Here is a 23878-nt window from a genome sequence, read left to right as displayed (position 1 = left end):
CAGCTGGGTAAGCTCTACATTCAACTTGACTTTTTCCCTTAGGGCATTTGTTGAATCATGCCACAAAGAAACAGGATATAAACAGAAATTGGCATTCTTACTAGTCTGCGGAGAGAGGTTTGAGTCTGAGGATGCCAAAAAAGTAGGAACTTGATAGGCTAAGATCTGGAAAGAAGGGTACTACAGAGAAGCAAGCCCAAAAATCTGTATGTAATTTCCCCGAGTCATCAGTTGACTTCTAAATGGCACGTGTGGGGTGAAATTTCAAGAAATCCAGTAAAGAACAGTAGCTGAAAGACTAATGGAGCTGTGCAGTGATCCAAGAATCAGAGGGGCTACATGATGTTAAGAAGACAACAGCTGAAGTCCAACTCTTGTCAAAGGAGAAGGGCTTTGGTAAGCACCCCACACTTTCAGTTAAGACCCTAGGAACAAGGACAAAAGTGAAATAGCCCAGCCCTAAAAAGCCTAAAACTAGACCCTAACAGGATCAGGTGATCTGGTAGTATTCTATCTGCCTGCCAGAAAACTTAACTCTCTTTGGAAATAGAAAACATCTTTCAGAGTCTCTGTAATTTTTATCTACAATGTCTCGCATTGTGAAGCATACTAAAACAGCAGACCCAAATAACCAAAACCCAAGAAAAACAGTAAATGATAGAAAGAGACCTACAGTAATTCAAATAGTGAAATTATGAAACAGGGATTAGGAGTAACATATTTAAAGAGGATAAAGGAAAAACATGGAGAATTGCAAATATTCATAGACTCTATTTTTAAAAAATCAAACCAAAATTCTAGAACTGAAAAATACATTATGATCCAAAAGATAAGTTTTAAAAGAAGATTAGAAATAGCAGAACAGAGTATTAATGAACTGCAAGATATCAGTGGAAAATATTCAGATTAAGATATAGAGAGAAAAAAGAGTGGAAATACAGAAAATGCAGAAAAAGAGCAAAAAATATATGGACCAAGGCAAAAGGTCTAACAGCACAAAAGTCATAATGGGGAGGTAAATGGAATTACACTGTTGGAAGATTTTTACATTGTTCATGAGGTGGTAAAATACTAATTCAAGGTAGACTTTAATAAGTTAATTCAGAGTAAAGTTTGGAGAACAGTAAAACTGCCAATTCAAGGTAAACTGTAATAAGTCAGGGAGGCATATTGGAATCTCTAAGCTAATTACTAAAAGAATAGCATAAAATTAAAAAGCTACTAATGGAAGAAAAATTGATAATAAAAAAATAAGATTGCTCAATGTCACTAATCATCAGGGAAATTCAAATCAAACCCACAATGAGTTATTACCTCATACCTGTTAGGATGGTTATTATCAAAAAACCAAAAGACAACAAGCATTGGCAAAGTTGTGGAAAATTTGAATCCTTGTGCAAAATGCAAAATGGTACAGCTGCCACAGAAAACAGTATGGCGGTTCCTCAAAAAATTAAAAATAGAACTACTATATAATCCAGCAATCCCACTTCCGGATATATTTCCAAAAGAACTGAAATCAGGATCTAGGAGAGATATTAGCACTCCCATGTTCACTGAAGAACTATTCACAAAAGCCAAAATGCGGGAATAACCAAAATGTTGATCAACACATGAATGTACAAAAAAATGTGGCAAATACATGCAATGGAATATTACTCAGCCTTAAAAAAGAAGGAAATCCTACAATATGCAACGACATGGATGAAGCTGGAGGACATTATGCTAAGTGAAATAAGCCAGCTACAGGAGGACAAATACCACATGATTTCACTTACATGACGTATCTAAAATAGTCAAACTCATGGAAGCAAAGAATAGAATTGTGGTTGGCAGGGGGTGGAGGAAGAGAAAAGAGCGAGTTGCTAATCAACAAGTACAAAATTTCAGTTATGCAAAATGAGGACGTTCTAGGGAGTGGCTGTACAACATTGTGCCTATAGATATAACAATACTGTATTATACACTCAAAAATCTGTTAAGAGGGTGAATCTTATAAGTGTTCTTATCACACTAAAAAACAAAAAAAGAGTAAAGAAAAGGACAAGATTAATCCAAAAGAAGGTAAAAGAAAGGGGGAGGGTTGGATAAGAAAAGGAAAAAGAATAGACAATTTATTGATCAATTTGTTGTAAAGTTTGGGAAGTACAATTGGAGAAGCCAATTGTAGTGGCTATCTGTTGCTTTTGCTTGCTCTATTTCCCTTGTTTTCTCTTTGGGAATCCACCCCAATCTACTGTTGGAGAATCATCTTTCCCTATTTTTGGTCCACGTAGTTTGCATGAGGACTGTAACCCCTGACTCAAGGGGAGGCCTGTGACCCAAGATAAGCCAATGAGCCTCAATTCTGGTAGTTCTGTTGAAACTTTTGGGAAAATGAAAAATGTAGGATTGCTAGCCGTAAGATTTGTAAATCTGGCACTTTGGGGGACACCGTGTGGAGGAGCTGCTAAAGAACGAAGCCATTGGGGAAAGTAGAGATAACGGACGGGAAGAAAGACTGAATTCTGATACCATCATTTGAGCACCTGGATCCACTCTTACCCAGATTCCATCCATGCTGGAATTTTCAGTTATGTAAACTAATACATTCTCTTCTTGGCTTAAGATAGTCTGAAGTAGGTTTCCGTCATTTGTAATCTCAAAGTCCTGACAGGCATGCCCAACATGTACTTAATGTTTAACAATTGCTTAGATGGAACATAAACACCATTACTATCAGCTATAATATAAAACAAGTTAATTCACAGATATGAAGACTTGTCAATTCTCAGCAAACATTCTTTGCCCAGGGATGCTGGTTAAATTCAGGTTAGAGACAATTCTACCAATGAAAGAGAAAAGCACAAATGGTAAACTCTTTCAAATTAGTCTGATATTGAGAAAGGTAGAACTTTCCAGTAATTCAATTAGATTTGGTGAATACATTGGCTATGTGAAATGGAGTATTTCCTCCTGGTTGGGAAGTTACACTAGCATTAATTCTCTACTCCTATCTTCTACCCTCTCTCTGCATGCACGGATGGAATATACATACACACACAACATATTTTCTTCCAATTCGAAAGCATTGTTTGGTCAGTGGTCACATAGTTTATTCACCATGTTTGTTTTGAAAGAGGTAATTTTGAGCAAAGATAAAACCAAAGCATTCTTATACAAATATGTTAAAACTAACTGATATTACGTGAGTGCTTGAAAGAGATTAGAATTTTATATACACAATATACATTTAATATATCGATTTCATGCTACCGAAATCATCTTTGGCAAACAAGAAAGACTAGTTTTTTTTAGTTTTTGTGTGTAAAAAAGTTCTGAAAATCCAAATGACAGAATCAAAACACTGGATGGCTTTTGAAATACTATTTCCTTAAATAATTACTGTAATATTTTCTAAAGTATTAATACTTCCATTAGAAAAATTTAGCTGCTTATTAGGCATCGTGATAATTTCTATTTTTGTAACTCTATTTCCAAAAAGGACACAATTTAATCACCTACTTTTAATAGCAAGCTTTTCATAAAAATCACATTTAATAATGATTTTTTTCTATGAATTTTTAATTTCTGTATAATCAAAGAAATAGATGTATTTGAAAATTTTTATTTTTATATAAACTATATAATCAAACTTTACAGAACACCATTTTTGGTAATAAGTTTGCTATATCTGGTCAAAATGTGTCAACTTCCTTTAAATTATTATGCAAAATGGCTCCAACTGAAATTAAGACAAATTTTTTCAAGACTTACTGGGATTAATAACATTGTAACTATTGTAATATACACAAAACTATACTAATATTGTGAAACTAAGTAGATCTACTTACTTGAGTTAAGCTCAAAAGTGATATTTGTAAGAAGTGTTTACTGAGCTTTCAGAAGGTCCACAGATTCAAATTACACTCACTTTTGTCAGTTAATAAATGCAGTTGTTAGAGGGAACATGCTGAAATCAAAAAATCCTACTAACATGTTGAAATCAGAAAACCCATGTTGAAATCAGAAACATTTGTGACCAGAGAGAAAAGCTCAAAGTGTTAAATGCAATTTAACATAATCTCACAGATTACAAATGTAGCATTGAGGTATTAAAATGCATATAAGAAAAGAAAAATTGAAACAATACCCTTTTTAGTTGCTGTTCTTTTAAGCTTCTTACTGTCCTTGCAGGCTCAGAAATGAAGTTTTTATAGTTTTCACATATATTGATCCGAGACTGGGCTACCTGCAGTGTTCCCTCGAGAAAAGATTTCCAAACAGGATACATGCTCCTAAGTTGAAAGAGGGACAGAAAAGTATTAGGCTCAGAAAAGGAAGAAAAAGTTGGCTAACCTTTTGCTCACTGGCTAACAGTGACAAATAGAATGAATATTTTCTTTATAGTTGAAAGTGTATTTACACTGGTTTATAGTTAGTAATATTTTTAGCATACATAAGTAGATACACGGCATATACTCTATTCCTCTATAGCTCAGAAATAGGCTGTTTTGATTCACTAGCTATTCTTTTTTTTTTTACAATTTTATTTATTTATTTTTCCCCCAAAGCCCCAGTGGATAGTTGTATGTCAGAGCTGCACATCCTTCTAGTTGCTGTACGTGGGACGCGGCCTCAGCATGGCCGGAGAAGCGGTGTCGGTGCGCGCCGGGGATCCGAACCCGGGCCGCCAGCAGCGGAGCACGCGCACTTAACCGCTAAATCACAGGGCCGGCCCCCACTAGCTATTCTTGATACTGGAGTAAACCGATACAAGGATTACAATTCTAGACAAAGTTAATACTATAAAAATTAGTGAATAATTCAGTTTGTCTAAGCCTTTCACTGTCTCAAGGTTATCATTATGAATATCAAGTTTCATTATGTGATTAAGATATTTTCCTAATTTTACAGATGATGTAACCAAAGCTCAGAGAGATTTAGAGAATCACTCTGGATCACAAAAGAACGTGGCAGTACTGAGATATAGACAAAGGTTGAGCACCTCTAAAGTACATTCTCTTTCAACTACATCATATTACTGTCTTACATAAACTGATGTGTCTAGAAAAAAATATCATGAACAATTGCATATGTGCTTGAGAAGTCTATATATCTGACAAAAGAAGTCTATGGTATGGTTGCTTTACATCTGTTTCTCTGTTGTAATAATGCTCAGCCAGCATCACATTGCGGCTTGGAGTCATTCCAAGCAAGTCCCATCCATCACCTTTGCTTGATAAATGTGCTCAGTAATCTCTTGGTAACTCAAAGAATTATTCATTCTTTGCTTTTTGTAGCCAATTTCCTTTTCAAACCTTCTCTTCTACTTTGCTAAATGCCTTAGTCAGTTATGGTATGCTCCTATACTAGTTATAAACATATTTTATAACTTATCATAACAATGGATGGTACTTTGCTTTTAAAAACGAGATGCCTGCACTGACAGATTATGATATTTGTCTCCTGAGTTCTCCCTTCTTGTGTCACGTAGATTTTCCATGATAGCAGTGTATGGGACCATGTGCTACATAAAAAGCTAGCTGTGGGTCAATGGATGACAGTGTAAAAACAAGAAAAAAACTGTCTGGGTCCCCATCCTACTTAGAACTAAAAAAACTAGCAACTGTATTTTATGATTTCATTACACAAACGGTTAGTCTGTGTAAGATACCAAATGAATCAGTCTAAATGGAAATATTCATTTATTTAAGCAGAGGTATATCAATTCTCCTTTGGGAAAAAGATTCAGTGTGTTGTGCCAGCAAAAAATCACTGATGGACTTAAGAACAGCAAAATTAATATGAGCTGATGTATGTTAACTAAACCTACTGTGGTAATTATTTCACAATATATATAAATCAAACCATTATGCTGTACACCTTAAACTTATATAGTGATGTACGTCAATTATTTTTCAATAAAATTGGGAAAAAAAAGAACAGCAAAATTAATGTCTTCCGTGGCCTTACTACATGACAACAGATGGAACCTCAGATGTAAACTCACTGCAGGCCCTCCTAAGTAGTCCAAATAATTGATTTTCTCAGAGAATGCACTAAGAGAAAAATTCAGTACTATGCTTTGTAACTATTAACTTATACTTAAAATATGTTTTTAAATCATAATGAAAATGAGAAAGAACCATTATGAGAATCGTTATCTGAAGGAAGCAAGAAAAGAAAAAAGGAAGGAAGGATCCCTTCATCCACACTCTCCCCTTAGGTAGCACTCTCTTTCCTTTACCCCTTTACCCAGTTGACTGTTGTTCATCCTTTAAATCTCAGCTTAAATGTAACTTCCTTAGGGAAGTCTTTCATGATCACCACCAAGCCAATGCACAGACTCAATCAAGTCCCTCTCTGTGTTATTTGTTCACATGGCTCTAGCACTTTTCCTTCAATTATAAATATTTCCATGTAATCGTTAGTTAATGTCTGTGCCTCTCACTATACGGAAAATTTCATGAAGGCAGGGGTGTATGTCTTTCTCACTATTGTATTCCTAGGGCCTAGCCCATGGCCTAATATTTAGAAAGGTTATAATAAGTATTTGTTGAATGAAAAAATCAATAAATGGATGAATGTATAAATTATGAGGACTGTGCAATAAAAAGAAAAACTCTTTCATTTATATAGTTTAAAAAGAAATGCTTAGGGCCGGCCCCGTGGCTTAGCGGTTAAGCGCGCGCGCTCTGCTGCTGGCGGCCTGGGTTCGGATCCCGGGCGCGCACCGACGCACCGCTTCTCTGGCCATGCTGAGGCCGCGTCCCACATGCAGCAACTGGGAGGATGTGCAACTATGACATACAACTGTCTACTTGGGCTTTGGGGGAAAAATAAATAAAATTATTAAAAAAAATAAAAATAAAAATAAATAAATAAAAAGAAATGCTTAGAGATTAGCAGATCTATAGCAGGTAAAAGATCCTCAACCTGTCTCAAAACAATGAGACACCTTGAAAAGCACGCAATTCAGTTATCCGTCAGTCAGAAGACCTGGGTTCAAGTTCTAGTTTAACCAATACAATCATGTGTAGCACACCTCACTATACTTTCATTTCCTCAACTGGCAAGTGGAGAAACAGCAAAAACACCAGCACCATGTACCTCGCAGGGCTATTATAACAAGTAAATGCAAATGATGTGAAAATTCTTGGCACATAGATTGTTTTAAATAGTATAATAGAATAAATAGTAACAGCAGAATTGTAGTATAAATATAAGTACTTCCTGTTAACATAATAGTGGTAGTTCCAACAGTAGTGGTGTTTTTCATTCTGATTGGGGAAAAATAATAATGGGTAGTAGAGTGATTTTTAAAAAATTTTTATTTCACTAGGCTTCATATATGTAATTTTGAAGCACAAGGAAAGGTATCAAGGTATGTATGATATTTTGCTATTCTGCTCAGGTCAAGAAATAAGGCTCAAAATTCTAAAAGAAAGGAAGGAAGAAAATTCTTTTAAGAACCTATCACGTACTGGGTACTATGTCATGTATTTTACATTTATCATATCATTTAATCCTCATGACAACCTTGTAAAATAGACATTACCCCCATTTTGAAGAGGAGAAAAGTAAGGCTCAGAGAGGTTGTGAAATTTTTCTGAGGCTATTCACCAGGATACAGCACTCCACTGGTCATAACCTAGATTTTGTCATTACCAATAACTACCCCTTCTGCTCTAATCCCAATTTAATCATCTAATCTCTGACCAACACTTCCTGTTTCCACTCACTCCCTTTAGGATTCTGACTCCAACAATTACTCAACTCTATCAGAACTCACAAGCCATTTGATCCTTCCCCCTTCCCACTGTCTCTCACCTCCTCTCATAATCTCCCTTCTCAGTTCCTTACCCAGCCTAGGTTTCATGGTCTACCTTATAATCACTCCCTTCTGTACACCCTTATTACCCTTGTCCCTCTTTCTTTCCATCATTATGATCTACAAATCCCAATCTTGGTTAAATCCAAAATTCTATTTACACTATACCAATGTCTGTGCAGCAGAACCTTCCTGGAGAAAACCACAATCATGCTGCCTGGTCTCACTTTAAACTGACGTCAAATAAATTCTAGTAACCCCTTAGTGCTACCCAGCAATCCAACTATATTTCCCTAATTCACTTATTCTCTCACTCTTCTAGACAATTATTTCCCACATTTCCTCTCGTCTCAACCCCTAATATGACCACACTTTCAGCTGACAAGGAAGCTACCAGAAGATAATGTGCACATGCTCCCACCATATCTACCAATCTCTCTGCCTCTGCACCAATACACTCTCTCATTCCTCCTTTTACTTGGATAAACTGGGTTCTGAAGGCCAACCCTTCACATTTATACCACATTATATAACCTCTCATTCAGAATAGCAATCCAGCACAGGCATACCTCAGAGACATTGCAGGTTTGGGTCCAGACCACCACAATAAAGCGAGTATCGCAATCAAGTGAGTCACACGAATTTTCTGGTTTCCCAGTGCAAATAAAAGTTACGTGTACACTATACTGTAGTCTATTAAGTGTGCAATATCATTATGTCTAAAAAACAATGTACATATCTTAATTAAAAAATACTTTATTGCTAAAAAATGCTAACTGTCATCTGAGCCTTCAGCGAATTGTAATCTTTTTGCTGATGGAGGGTCCTGCCTTGATGTTGATAGCTGATCAGGGTGGTGGCTGCTAAAAGATTGGGGTGGCTGTGGCAATTTCTTAAAATAAGACAATAATGGGGGTCGGCCTGGTGGCATAGCAGTTAAGTTCGTGCACTCCACTTTGGCAGTCTGGGGTTCGCAGGTGTGGATCCCAGGCGCAGACCTACGAACCACTTATCAAGCCATGCTGTGGCGGCGTCCCATATAAAGCAGAGGAAGGAAGATGGGCATGGATGTTAGCCCAGGACCAGTCTTCCTCAGCAAAAACGAGGAGGACTGGCAACAGAAGTTAGCTCAGGGCTAATCTTCCTCCAAAAAAAAAGACAATAATGAAATCTGCTGCATCGATTGACTTCCTTTCACGAACAATTTCTCAGTAGCATGTGATGTTCTTGGATAGCATTTTACCCACAGATCTTCTTTCAAAACTGGAGTCAATCCTCTCAAACCCTGCTGCTGCCTGCAACTAAGTTTATGTCATATTCTAAATCCTTGTTGTCATTTCAACAATCTTCACAGCGTCTTCACCAGGAGTAAATTCCATCTCAAGAAACCACTTTCTTTGCCCATCCATACGAAGCAAGTCCTCATCTGCTCAAGTTTTATCATGAGATTGCAGCAATTCAGTCACATCTTCAGGCTCCACTTCTAGTTCTAGTTCTCTTGATATTTCTAGCACATCTGCAGTTACTTCCTCCACTGAAGTCTTGATCCCCTCAAAGTCATCCATGAGCGTTGGAATCACCTTCTTCCAAACTCCTGTTAATGTTGACATTTTGACCTTTTCCCATAAATCACCAATGTTCTTAATGGCATCTAGAATGGTGAATCCTTTCCAGAAGGTTTTCAATTTACTTTGCCCAGAACCATCAGAGGAAGCATTATCTATGGCAGCTATAGCCTTATGAAACGTATTTCTTAAATAATAAGACTTGAAAGTCTTATTTCCTGATTGTGATTTGTACTATAGTTATGTAAGATATTATCACTGGGGGAACTGGGTGAGTATAAGAATGCTCTTTGTATTATTTCTTATAATTGCACATGAATCCATAAATATTTCAAAATAAAAAATAAAATAAAATTTAACATACAAAACCATAGATCTTCCCCAGGCCTAGAAATATAGCACCCCACATCAGGAAAACTCTAGAAAATGTGATAAGTTCATAATCTAAGATTAATTTATATAGTAGCTGATAACAAGGAGAAAGTATGGTGTTTAATAAATAAGTGTTCATATATTGTTCTTGATAGCAGGCAGGGAGCATATCCTAAGTCTAGGTAACACAAGTAAAGGCACAGAGGATGGCTGAGTTCAGTCCAGCTGAGGTGTGATAAGAACTACAATACAACTGCAGCTTGAGGTACCCAAGGGTTAGGGGACCAAAGATGAAAGAAGGAGAAATGGCCAGAGACAAGGAGACAAAAGTAATTTGGGGCCTGGTTTCTTCATGGCTTTGAATATCATAAAAAAGAAAAATTTAATTTTATCCTATTGGCAAGGAGAAACAATAGAAGATTTTCACGCAGGAAAATGACAGTAGGCCTATTTTACAAAGACATACAGATAGTTGGTGGTATTGTAGCAAATGAAATTGTGAAAGGGAGAGATCACAGGCAGAGAAGCAACTATTTAACATTCCTAAGAGAAGATGAGATCTAGAAAGAAGTCAACGCTGGAGGCAGCCGACTTTTTGGTTCCCAAGCTGAAGAGTTAACAAAAACATACGATCATTACAGTTTATAGGCAATCTTTAAAGATAGGGATATAGATAAGATTACTTAAAACAGTCACTAGACAGCTGAGGAAACTCTAAGAAACATTTACAAAGAGAGGACTTGCTATGGTCTGAATGTTTGTGTCCCCCCAAAATTCATATATGGAAATCCTAAATCAAAGGTGATGGTATTAGGAGGGGAGGCTTTCGAGAGGTTATTAGGTCATAAGACACATTAGTGCCCTTATAAAACAGACCCCACAGAGCTCCCAAACCCCTTCCATCATGTGAGGACACAGCAAGAAGTCGAGAAGTCTGCAACTCAGAAGAGGGACTTCACCAGAACCCAATCATGCTGGCATCCTGGTCTCAGACTTCTAGCCTCCACAACTGTGAGAAAGAAACTTCTGTTATTTATAAGCCACCCAGTCTGTGGTATTATATTATTGCAGCCTGAACAGACTAAGACAGAACTGAAAACCTGTCCTCAAAGACTGAAAAAAAAAAAGGTCCAAGAGAAAGTAGTGTTATAGAAATTTAGTTACCAGGTAAATGAGGGTGATTTAATGGCATTAAATAGTGCACGTATCATCAGACTGGCAAAAATTTTAAAAGACTGATCACATGCCCTGTTGGTAAAAAATAAAAAGAAATGGGGAGGGCTGGCCCCATGGCTTAGCGGTTAAGTGCGCACACTCCGCTGCTGGCGGCCCGGGTTCGGATCCCGGGCGCACACCAAGGCACCGCTTCTCCAGCCACGCTGAGGCCATGTCCCACATACAGCAACTAGAATGCTGTGCAGCTGTGACATACAACTATCTACTGGGGCTTTGGGGGGAAAATAAATAAATAAATAAAATCTTTAAAAAAAAAAAAAGAAATGGGGAATTTCAAATCAAATTAGAATGTAAAATATATTGATATAGAGTTTATAAAGGATAATTTACAATGTCAACACTTTAAATGTATAAACCTTTTGACCCAGCATTTCCCACCTCTAAGAATTTATCCTATAGATATACTTTCACAGTGCACAAAGATAGAACTATGTGCATACAGGAGTTCTCTACTGCAGAACTATTTGCAATAGCAATAAACTAAACACCAACAGAGAAATGGAAAACAAAACCATAGTTTACCCATACTATGACACTAACACAGCCATTAAAAAGAATGGGGTGGGCCGGCCCAGTAGTGTAGTAGTTAAGTTTGTGCGCTCTGCTTTGGGGGCCCGAGGTTCACGGGTTCAGATCCCAGGCACAGACCTACATAGTGCTCATCAAGCTATGCTGTGGCAGTGTCCCACATGCAAAACAGAGGAAGACTGGCACAGATGTTAGCTCAGGGCGAATCTTCCTCAAGCAAAAAGAGGAAGATTGGCAACAGACGTTAGCTGATGGCCAATCTTCCTCACCAAAAAAAAAAGAATGCAGGACCTGAACATACTGACATGAAAGAATATCTAAAACAGACTCCTTAAGCGTGTGTATGGAGGCCAGGGGGCGGGAGGGGTTAGTCACAGAAGCATACATATACAATAATTCCAGTTCTGTTAAAAATAGAACTGTATGTTCACATATGCATCACACAGGAAAAATACGGAAGAAAAGACCACGTGCTTTTAACAGCAATTATTCTGAGGGAGTAGAAATGTGAATGGAAGAGGCTTGAGAAAGAGGATGAGGGTGCACTTTATACCCTTTATACTCTGCTACACATGCAACAAGTATACATAAGAATTTTTAAACTTCCAATACAAATATAAATTCAAAAAAAGTTAACAGGGAAACTTAAAATGACGAGAACTAAAATAAACTCCTAATAAACAAAAAAATTGACAATTGCCTTTCTCATCCTCAATCCTGATCCTTCTCTTGTCTTTTTTCACAATGGCACCACCATGCTCTCAGTTGCCTAAGTTAAAAAACCTAGGAGTCATTCTACTGTCCTTACTCTCCCTCCCTCTACGTCATTTTTGCAGTCAGTAAATATTTGTCAAGTGTTTTCTATGTTCCAAGAGCTATTTTAGATACTGAGACAACTACTTTATAGTTTGATAGTTATAGAAAACTGTTTATAGCTTGTCTGAGAACAAATCTGACAAACACAAAAAACGAAACTCTGCCAAATCAATTGCAAGTCCTCTAGCTTCAGTTTCCTAAATGTCTCTGAAATCTCCCCCACAACCTAATTTCTACTGTAATGTTCACGGTTCAAATAAGAATGATGAAGGATTAAATTCCCACAATTCTGTCCTTTCTGAATTCTTCCTCACATCCCTCTAATCACCTTCATACTAATACTAAAGTTATTCAAACTAATACATGAAGTTGACCATGTCATTCCTCTTGTGGAAATTCTTTAATGCTTCCAGTATCTTCTGAATAAAAAACAAACTCTGTGATATGCAAGGTCCGTCACGATGCCTATCTATGTATCCTCCATGTCCACCACTCCTCTCACCCTCCAACCCATGTACTTTGCACCAGCCATACTGAACTGCTCATTGTTACCTAACATTCATATTTTCTCATGCTTCCATTCCTTTAAGCTGTTTCTTCTGCTTAGAATTCCTTTTGCCCAACCCTGACAAATTCCCGCACATCCTTTAAGATTCACGTCTAGAAGCCTAGGTTTTCCTCTACAGTCCCAGTGCACCTCCACTGCCACCCAATACTGCAAATGTTTATAGTGCTATCTCCTGTAAGCTCCCGAAGGACAGAGGACAGGCACCATATCTTCTAGTCACTCTAATCCTAAAGTCTACTTTAACACTAGCATGTAGTAAGTATTTCACATCAATCTCATGAATAAAGAATGAATAAATAAAAGACTGAGTGTTTAATATCTGTGTGACCTTGAGTAAGGCATGTAACCCAAGACTTAGTTTCCTAGTATATAAAAAGAGAATAATATGTACCTCACAGGGTTGTTTTGATGATCATGAGAGATAAGTTCAAGTTCCAAGCATAGTGTCTGGCATATAGTAAATATTTAGTAAAAGTTGGCTTAACATACTTTTTAAAATTAGGTTGTATAAGCTAGAGCAGCGCCTTTTTATCCTTAATATCTTGGTAACCTGCATCTTGAATTTCAAACAAACTTGGAATATAGCCTATCTATAAGTTAGAGTCCTTCTTCACTCTCCAGCAAGCAATCTCTTCCTTGGTCAGGCTTTCCTCACGCCAGCAATACTGAATGCATCCTTCTCACTCTCACCTCAAGGTTTTGCCCTACGTATCTCTTTTGCCTAGAACTTCATCTCCTCTCTCTTCCCCCCTTAGGTGAACTTTGTAGATACTGGAAAGTTCACAAGAAAAATCTCTATTTTTTTTTTATTTTCCTGTTTTGCTTTATTATTCTATATTGCAATTATATGGATCTATTATTTACATATATCATGACACCTTCCAAGTTATCAATCAGTCCTGCAACTGTAAAGAACTATTAGGGTTTCTTGTAGTATATCCTTCAGTTTTCTAGCCCCATTAAACTATCTGGTGATGTCAGTCTTCGCTGACAATCCAGCAACTTGACTTCACATTCAGAGTCCAACCATACACTTCAATATTGAGTTATTAATTACCCTGGAGTCTCTGCTATTATTTCCCGGGCATTAGTCTTAACTCCAACCAGACTGCAAACTCTGAAATCTAGTCTTTGACTTCTGGTTCCCTCAACATTAAGGACAGTCTTGAGCAAAAAAACCAATAAATAACTTCCAAATTAACCTCAAAAAGAACATCAAGTTCTAAAAAAAATTACAAATACTTTAAAGATATCTGTAGGTCACTGAGGACACAATTTATATTGCACTGTCATCTATCTTCTTTTAAATTTGTATGTGGGACACTGACTAGACAATTTCTAGATACCTTGTTTTACATATAAATATATATTACTTAGAAACTCTTTTCCCCTAGGGTCACAAAATCCCATCTTTTCAAATTTAGAATTCGTTTCAGAAATAAAGAATCAATGATCATGGTAGAACACTATAATCTTGTTTCATTATTATTGCAATAATGTTTCATCTATAGGTCACTGAGGAAACAATGTGTGTCCCATTGTCATCTACTTTCTTTAAATTCCATATGTGAATACTAATCAATTAAACAAAATATAATCTTGGCTTAAGACACATGAAAATGATCTATTTTATATAGATTATCTACATATATTGTGGAATATTAACATTTTTTTGATAATTTTGAAATTATGTCTAAAAACATAGCAAAGAGGCAATTTTTTAAAACACTGGAATCTACATTATCTATATGTGACATAGCTCTGAGTGAAACCATTTTTAAAGAAAATGGACAAGAACTACTTATTAAGTTACCTGTAATCATTCTGATCACCAGTTTTTATTCCAGGCCAATCTCTCTTCAGATACTGACTAGCCAACTTCTGGATACCCTGTTAAAAAAAAAAAAATATATATATATATATTTTTAATAAAATAAGTATTACACCATAAGGAAGCTCTTTTCCTTAAAATAATTACTTAGCAAATCCCATCTTTCCAAATGTAAATTTAATTCAGAAGTAAAGAACCAATGATAAATGGTAGAACATGTAACTTGTTTCATTATTGTCATAGTCTTCTCTTCTCTCCATTTTTAGGAAAAGGGTGAGTAGAAGGATGGGAAAATTGAAACTTAATTAATATGCTTTGCACTCCACCAAACTATTTGACCAGTCATAAAAACAAACTACCTCTGGTATATCACAGGGAACACAGCTGTCCACCTCCACAGAGCTCTGATTACACAGCTTGACATCTCAATTTCCTACCATTCCTCTGCTGTGGCATGTACTGCATTTCTAAATCCCAGCAGCCAAACTCTCATATACCAGGAAAGGCAACAACACTTTTATTTTGGAGCAGACAGATACATATTGGCTTGTAAAATTAATGAACAAATCTTAGTGCTATTCCATACTAGAAAATTTTAAGACAGATTTTAAGGGTTTTTTTCTTTTTAAATAATACCATGGCACAAATCACTTCAAATGAAAAAATTAGTTTTACAAAAAAGTATACCCACGGGGGCTGGCCCTGTGGTGTAGCGGTTAAGTGCGCGCGCTCTGCTGCTGGCGGCCCGGGGTTCAGATCCCGGGCGTGCACCAACGCACCACTTGTCAGGCCATGCTGTGGCAGCGTCCCACATAAAGTGGAGGAAGATGGGCACGGATGTTAGCTCAGGGCCAGTCTTCCTCGGCAAAAAGAGGAGGATTGGCATGGACGTTAGCTTAGGGCTGATCTTCCTCGCAAAAAGAAAAGAAAAGAAAAGAAAAAGTATACCCATCTACTGTTATCCATACAACATGAACCTGGAGAAAACAGTATTTATCTATAACAGGTATGGTGAGTATCAGGATTTGAACAGAGAAGACTATTTTATTGGCAAGCAAGGTTAAACTATTCTGAATATAGAACATATTACTTTTAGATGGGAACATATGTGGACCCCGGCACTGTAACAGGGCCCAATGTAATGGATTAGAAATCATTAACTTTGGGACACTCATTTCTATACTTACAACTTTAAAAAGAATAAATAAAATGCTGAGATGAAGAACAATCACATTAGTTAATAGGTTGCCTACTTGAAGCAGAGGTTACCCAAGTAAAATCAATGCTACATGCTATACATGGTACCTTTCTATTAAGGTCTGCTGGCAAATCAATTTGGCTTAATTAAATCCACTGCTGAATGCTTCTGTTTACCATTATTTTGATGAGTCCAAAGGATAGCAGGAACTGTGGAGAAGCTCTTTTGAACCTCAAATTCTTAGTGAACTTGGCAACCGTTTGGTTTCACTATTTCTGGGCACTGTGTAATCTGAGGACTCACATACAATAGCATACCCACAATACTTCCACTTACATACCTTATACTTTGTGGAACCCAATTACTAAGTCTTCCCTGAAATATGTACAGTATGTTTTCACTTCTGCACCTTGTTCATACTGTTCCTATTTGCACGAAATATCTTCCCACTGTTCCCATTCCTACCTACTGACTTCTCACCTCTCTTCCTTTAAATTAATTTTTAAATTTCCTAACCCAAAATCATCAAAAAATATATAGAAAAATGTGAAAAGTTTCATTGCCTAGGTATTGCATGTCATTTCATTAACATAGAATAGTTCATCATTCTTTCTGCATTTATTAGCTGGAATTCTTTTTAAAAGAAATATCCCTCTGAACTCTTTGGTTATCCTGAGGTACAGTTCTTAGAGGAAAGGTAGGATAAACACTTGATTGTCCAGTTTTGGTCCGAGGGTGAACAACGAATTTTTTAAGTAACATTATGAACTCATATATTTTAAATAGTGGATGTGTTTCTATTTATTGCAATCATTACTCTTTTGATGCTCCAATTGTTACTTACATCTGTAGTCAGTGAGAGTCCCTCCAAGTTGGCTCCCTTATCGTGACTCCAATAGACTTTGACAGTTTCTTTATTTGCTTTTACAGTTCCTATTCCAGATTTGTAATAAACTAGTTTTCTAAGAATTCTGATTCCTTTCAGAGAGAAACAATATTTAGAGAACATGATCTAGGTACTTCCTTAACCTTCAGGTCTTACTTTGCATCTTTCTCTAAGAGGCCTTTTCTAATCACTGTATACAAAGTAGCTCACCCTCTCTCATACCACCCTACTTATGCATAATCCTTATTACACTGTTACTGTCTGGTTTAAACATATTTTGCCTGTTTACTGACTATAAGCTCCATCAGGTAGGGATCTTGTCTTTTTTTTTAATCACTATGTTTCTAGGCTATAGCAAAGACCCTAACATTTATTTGATGCCAGTAAATATTCATGGATTGCACGAATACATGCCACCTACATTATTCTATTACTAATGTATAATATCCAAACTCCTTTTGTGTTTTTGCCATTCTGAGTTAGAAATGTTTGGATCAAAATTTCTCTGGTTCCTAATACTCATAGGCTTAAAGGGAAAAAAAAAACTGTACCAGATTTCTAAGATTATGACCAGGTGGTTTTAATATAATAAATAAGTTCCTTAGTACAATGACAGTAAGATTTGACCATCTCCACTATTGGAAGAGAACACATGTGTGGATACTCCAAAGCAACAAAAACAAAACAAAAAAACCCCCAGAAGTTTATTCTATACTTAGAAGACACTACACATTAATTTCTGTGAAGGTTCAAATAACTCCAGATCCCTGAATTCAAAGAACTCATAACATATAGACAGGAATAAGAAGTACATGACATAAAATGAGAGGCAACACATGGGTTACCGCCAAATAAGTGACAATATGTGATATAAGTACCTAGAAGAGGAAAAGATGATCTGACATTTTCTTAACAAATTACATCTAAATGATATGATAGTGACTTTTTCAGTTTCATACTGCTCAAGTGGTTGCAGAAGATTTCATACAGAACAAAGGATATAATAGGAGCCTTAGATTATGAGTAGGACTAAGAAGGCAGAATGACAGCACCCTAAACTTGTATAAAACAAACTTAACAAGCATGTCAACACATTTCTCTCTCTTAACTCTGTTAGGCCTTGTTATACCCACACAGAAACTGGACACTAAGAGGATACTTAATTTATTTAAGATCATATAACTAGTTAAAAGTTAAATTTGAATTAGAATCCCTAGTTGTCATTCTAAATCTCTGCAAAAAAACACATTATTTTAGAGTGAATTTTATCTAATTCTTTAAAAAATTCTGACATTACTTTTAACTTGTCTTTTTTTGTGCGTTATAAGTTACAATAGTAATTTCTAGAGCTCTAAACCACAAAGTTGAACTGTATTAAACTGAATGAGCCCTTCAGAGATGAGATGAGGGATTCATGAAATAGACAAACAATGAGATCTTTAAATGAAAGACTTTATTCAAGTTAGTTCTCAGAGGCAGGAATCATGACTTCTGTGTGCTCCATGCAGCTGTTCAAGATCTAATCTGCATGGATGCTCAAGAAATACTCTGCGGCCATTATAGGAAAGGTCCTAAATAACATTTCATGCCTCTGAAAGCATTCTATACTTAAATTAACTGGTTTCCCTTTTATGTCATGTTTAAAGCTACATCTCATGAATAAAAGGTTTATTTATATAAAAAATAAAATCTACCCCTATTAAGTGGCTAAGGAAAATAAACCTATGGCTGGCAATTTTTTTTTAAAGTGCTGTTTTTTTTAAAAATCACTCCTCCAACCTACAACATTACTCTCTAAAACTGGGGCAATAGACATATAAAATTTATTTATATTTACCTGAGCACTACTGATGTATTATATTGATTTGCTTTCTAATGCAGTTTACTCTGGAGCAGCGGTTTCCATAAAAATGTACTATCAATATACTCTTTGGAACATTCAATAACATCCCATTCCAACTTTTTAAAAAGCCATCAGTGTCTAATGTAAGACTTGCTTTGTTTTACCTCTCAATAACACTTGCTATACTGCACTAACAACTGAAGCAACACAAAGAAAGCCACTGTTAGTAGACACTGGGAAATGGACTGATGGCTTAACCTTCTGCCCATCTACCACAGCAAGCTGAGCAGGAGTGTGCTCCATGGCTCCAACACAGGTTATTCTGTACCCGTTTCTTCCCTATAACAAACAGAGAAACTAGTACTTAAATTTTACTAAGGGTTTGCCATCAGATGGCTCTTCAAAATTATAGGAAACCATGTTATTTAAAAACTACAACTTTTTGTCATGAAAGTCCCAACATTATGCAAACGATTTTTAAAAATTAACAAGTCCACTGCATAAATTAGATACTTCTCAAACTGATGTAAATTATACAACGATTGCCTTTACTAGTCTAAAATTACTTTAACAATAATAGAGAACTTCACCCCCATCCTTAAGGAAAGTTTTGAAATATTTTTCATTGTTTTTGTGGTATATAATTGTAGTTAAAGTAAAAAAATTAATCAGCATATTATTTTAAATTACATAATAAACTGCCTGTACTTACTTCACGATTAAATGAAGTATCAATCTCATGTTATATATTAAACATTAAACATACATTTTTAGTCTTTATCTTTTATGAAAATCAAAAGATTAATTTTGTTTAAATTAATTACATAAGAAAAAACAAGATCTAATGACCTTTTAAAAGACCTATCCTATTTCATTTGAGGACCAAACAGAATAAAAACTAGATAAAATTTAATATTCATTCATGAAAAAAAAACTCTCAAGAAACTAGAAGCAGAAAGAAATTTCCTTAACCTAATAAAGGGTATATACAAAAAACCTACAGCTAACATACTTTTTGTCTGTGTGTGAGGAAGATCAACCCTGAGCTAACATCTGATGCCAATTCTCTCTCTCTCTCTTTTTTTTTTTTTTGCTGAGGAAGACTGACCCTGAGCTAACATCCATGCCCATCGTCCTCTACTTTATATGGGACGCCGCCACAGCCTGGCTCGACAAGCAGTGTGTCGCTGCACGCCCGGGATCCGAACCGGCGAACCCCGGGCCACCGCAGCGGAGCACGCGCACTTAACCACTTGCGCCACTGGGCCGGCCCCACAGCTAACATACTTTTAATGGACAGTGAATGCTTTCATCCTAAGATTGGGAATAAGGCAAGGATGTCTTTCCTCACCCATCCTTTTCAACATGGTGCTCATGGTCCCACCTAATAGAATAAGGCAAGAAAAAGAAATAAAAGGAGTACAGATTGGAAAGGAAGAAATAAAACTATTTGTATTCATAGATGATATGATTGTCTATGTAGAAAACCCCAAAGAAGCTAAAAAAAACCTCCTGGAACTAAGAATTAGGGTTAGTGAAGTTAGCAAGGTTGTAAGATATAAGGTCAAAATATAAAACTCAATTGTACTCCTATATACTTATAATGAACAATTAGAATTTGAAGTTAAAAAATTTTTTTATGATAGCATTGGGGAAAAAATGAAGTACTGAGGTATCTATCTAACAAAATAGGTGCAGGAATTATACGTGGTGAAAACTCCTAGAATACTGATGAAAGAAATCAAAGAAGATCTAAATAGAGAGATATTCCACGTTAATGTATTGGAAGACTTCATATTGTTAAGATGTCAATTGTTCCCAATTTGATCTGTACACTCATTGCAATCCAAATCAAAATTCCAGAAAGCTTTTTTATAGACATCAGTAGACTGATTTTAAAATGTATATGGAAAGGTAAAGGAACTAGAATAACCAAAACAATTTTGAAAAATAAGAACAAAGAGGACTCACACTACCTGAGTTCAAGGCTACTATATTAAAATATTACAGTAATCAAGACAGTGTGGTATTGGCACAAGAATGGACACACGGATCAGTGGAACAGAATAGACCCAGAAATAGATCCACACAAATACAGTAAACCGATTTTTCACAAAGGTACAAAGGCAATTAGATAAAGGATAGTCTGCATCAACAAAGGGTGCTTGAATAATTGTATGACCATATACAAGAAAATGAGCATTAACACATACCTCACAACTTACTCAAAAATTAACTCAAAATGGTTCATAGACCTAATCGTAAAGCACAAACCCATAAAACGTGTAGGAGAACACAAAAGAAAATCTCTTTGACCTTTAGCAAAGAGTTTTAACATAGAACACTAAAAGCAAGATACATGAAAGAAAAAATGATAAACTGGAATTTATCAGAATTAAACTCTTTCCTTTGAGAAAGACACTATTAAGAGAATGAAAAAACAAGCTAGAGATTAGGAAAAATATCTGCAAATCACATATCTAATAAAGGATTTGTATCCAGAATATATAAAGAACTGTTAAAATTCAACAGTAAGATGAAAACCAACCCAATTTTTAAAATGAGCAAAAGATCTGAACAGACACTTCATCAAGAAGATATAAGGATGGTAAATAAGCACATGAAAAATGTTGAACATCACTTGTCATTATGGAAATGCAGATTAAAACAACGAGATACCACTACACAGCTATTAGAATAGCTAAAATCCAAAAAACTACAATATCAAATGTTAGTGAGGATGAAGAACAACAGGACACTCCTTCATTGCTAGTGGGAATGCAAAATGGTACAACCACTTTGGAAGACAGTTTGGAAATTTCTTATAAAGTTAAACACAGACTTTCCATATGACTCAGCAATCACACTCCTAGGTATTTAGCCAACTGATTTGAAAACTTATGTCCACACAAAACCCTGCACACAAATGTTTCTAGCAGCTTTATTCATGAAAGTGGAGGCAACCAAGATGTCCTTTATTTAATAGGTGAACAGTTAAACAAACTATGGTACATCATTACAAGGGAATACTATCCAGCAACAAAAACTATTAATTCACGCAACAACTTGGATGAATCTTATTTGCATATTGTTAAGTGAAAGAAACCAAATTAAAAAACATACCTGTAAAATAAAACAAAAAATATATATGTTGGTCTCTGCCCCCGGTTCCTGCCACAGAGCTCATAAAAACCCTTGTAGATAGGGGTGCTAGGAGAATCTTTTGTTCTAACATTTAGTCTTTGACCTCAGTTCCTAACACAGAGTTCCTAAATCCCCTGGAATTTCCTAGGTGATAGCAGTGTCTTTTGTTCTTATGAGGTGACTTTTGGTGAGCTCCTGGATGAGGGCTGGTCACCAAAATTTTCAGCCCCACTTGCCACTCTCCAGAGAGGAGAAAGGGGCTGGAAATGGAGTTAATAACTGATCACGCCTAAGTGATGAAGCCTCTATAAAAATTCCAATAGTATGGGGTTTGAAGAGCTTCCAGATTGGTGAACATGTGGAGGTGCTGAGAGAATGGTATACCCAGAGAGGGCATGGAAGCCCCAAACCCCTTCCCATATACCTTGCCCTATGCATTTCTTCCATCTGATTGTTTCTGAGTTATATCTCCCCTTAGAAGACTACTGCAGGAGAGGATTCTGGGAAGATGGTAGAGTAGGAGGCATCAGGAATCTGTCTCCCAACCCAGACAACAGACCCATTGGCAGAATCTGTCTCATATAACTATTTTGGAACTCTAAAGTCTTTTGAAGGCTTGCAACTTTCAGGGGAAGGCTTGAATGCTAAATGAAGTTAATTTTGCCCAATTTCTGCACTTAACTCAGCAGTAGTTACCCCCCTACCTCCCAGCACAGCGGTAGGCAGTCATGCACTTATTCCTGGAATGGCTTACACACAGCCTGCAGGAGACAGGGTGGACAATAAGCACCCTGTCCTCCAAATATCAGGGATCTGTGCTCTGATCACTGATTGTTGCTTCTGATCAAGGAGGTGGAGACACAGAAGCACCGACACAGAGGTGGGCAGCCATTGTTGCCCCTATTACCCACTGAAAAAACGTGAACAGAGCCTAAGGAATTTTTGGGACACTATGAGATGGACCAACATATGTACTGTGGGAGTCCTAGAGGGAGAAGAAATAGAGGAAGGCAGAGAGAGATTATATTAAGAAAAATGGTCAAAAACTTCCCCAATTTGACAAAAGACGTGAATATAAATAGCCAAGAAGCTCAATGAATTCCAGTAGGATGAACTCAGAGACCCACATTGAGACACACTATAATCAAACTGTCAAAAGCTAAAGACAAAGAGAGAATCTTAAAAGCAGCAAGACAGAAGTGAATTGCCACATACAAGGGATCTTCAATAAGATTATCAGCAGATTTCTCAACAGAAACTTGGCAAGGCAGAAGACAACGGGTCCATATATTCAAAGTGCTAAAAGAAAAAAACTCTCAACCAAGAATACTACATCCACCAAAAGTGAGGGAGAAATTAAGATATTCCCAGATAAGCAAAAGCTGAGGGAGTTCATGACCACTAGACCTGCTCTGCAAGAAATGCTCAAGGGAGTCCTGCTGGGTGAAAGACAGTACCTTGAAGCAGTATGAAGAAATAAGGATCTCACTAAAAGTAAATATAGGGGCAATTATAAAAGCTAGAATGATTGTAACAGTGCTTCGTAACTCCACTTTTTGTTTTCTACATGATTTTAGAGACTAATATATTATTTTAAAAAATTGTTAGTCTAAAAGCTAGTATTATTGAAACTTTGGTTTGTAACTCCACATTTTGATTTACATAATTTAAGAGACTAGTGCATTAAAAAAACCAGTTTTTAGTTTATGTTTTTGGACACACAATGTACAAAGATGTAATTTTGTGACATCAATAAATGAAAAGGGTGGAGATGGAGATGTAAAGGAGTAGAGTTTCTTTATGTTTTTTGAAGTTAAGCTGGCATAAATTCAAATTAGAGTGTCATAACTTTAAAATGATAAATGTAATGACAAAGAAAATAGCTATAGGCTACACACAAAAGAAAATAAGAAAGAAATTAAAACGTTTCACTACAAAAACTCAACTAAACACAAAAGAGACAGTAACGTAAAATGACAGAAGTAAATACCTCCTTATCAGTAATTACTTTAAATGTAAATGGATTAAACTCTCCAATCAAAAGAGAGATTGCAGGGTCCACCTGGTGGTGTAGTGGT

At 36.3% G+C, this 23878-nt stretch overlaps 1 protein-coding gene across 1 annotated transcript in view; it reads right to left on the bottom strand.

Moving 5' to 3' along the window:
- Positions 1 to 23878, bottom strand: part of FCHSD2 (FCH and double SH3 domains 2) — a 254614-nt gene that overhangs the window by 126558 nt on the left and 104178 nt on the right. The window contains exons 4-5 of the mRNA XM_058545654.1: positions 14712 to 14788; positions 4133 to 4277 (exon numbers count right to left, since the gene is read on the bottom strand). Of these exons, the coding sequence (XP_058401637.1) occupies positions 4133 to 4277; positions 14712 to 14788 (222 nt within the window). The remainder of the gene's footprint in view (positions 1 to 4132; positions 4278 to 14711; positions 14789 to 23878) is intronic.

The sequence above is a fragment of the Diceros bicornis genome, chromosome 7 (assembly GCF_020826845.1).
Source record: "Diceros bicornis minor isolate mBicDic1 chromosome 7, mDicBic1.mat.cur, whole genome shotgun sequence".
In the NCBI taxonomy this organism is placed as follows: Eukaryota; Metazoa; Chordata; class Mammalia; order Perissodactyla; family Rhinocerotidae; genus Diceros; species Diceros bicornis.
Note: the sequence above shows the minus strand (reverse complement) of the source record. Positions and strands in the feature narration are given on the sequence as shown.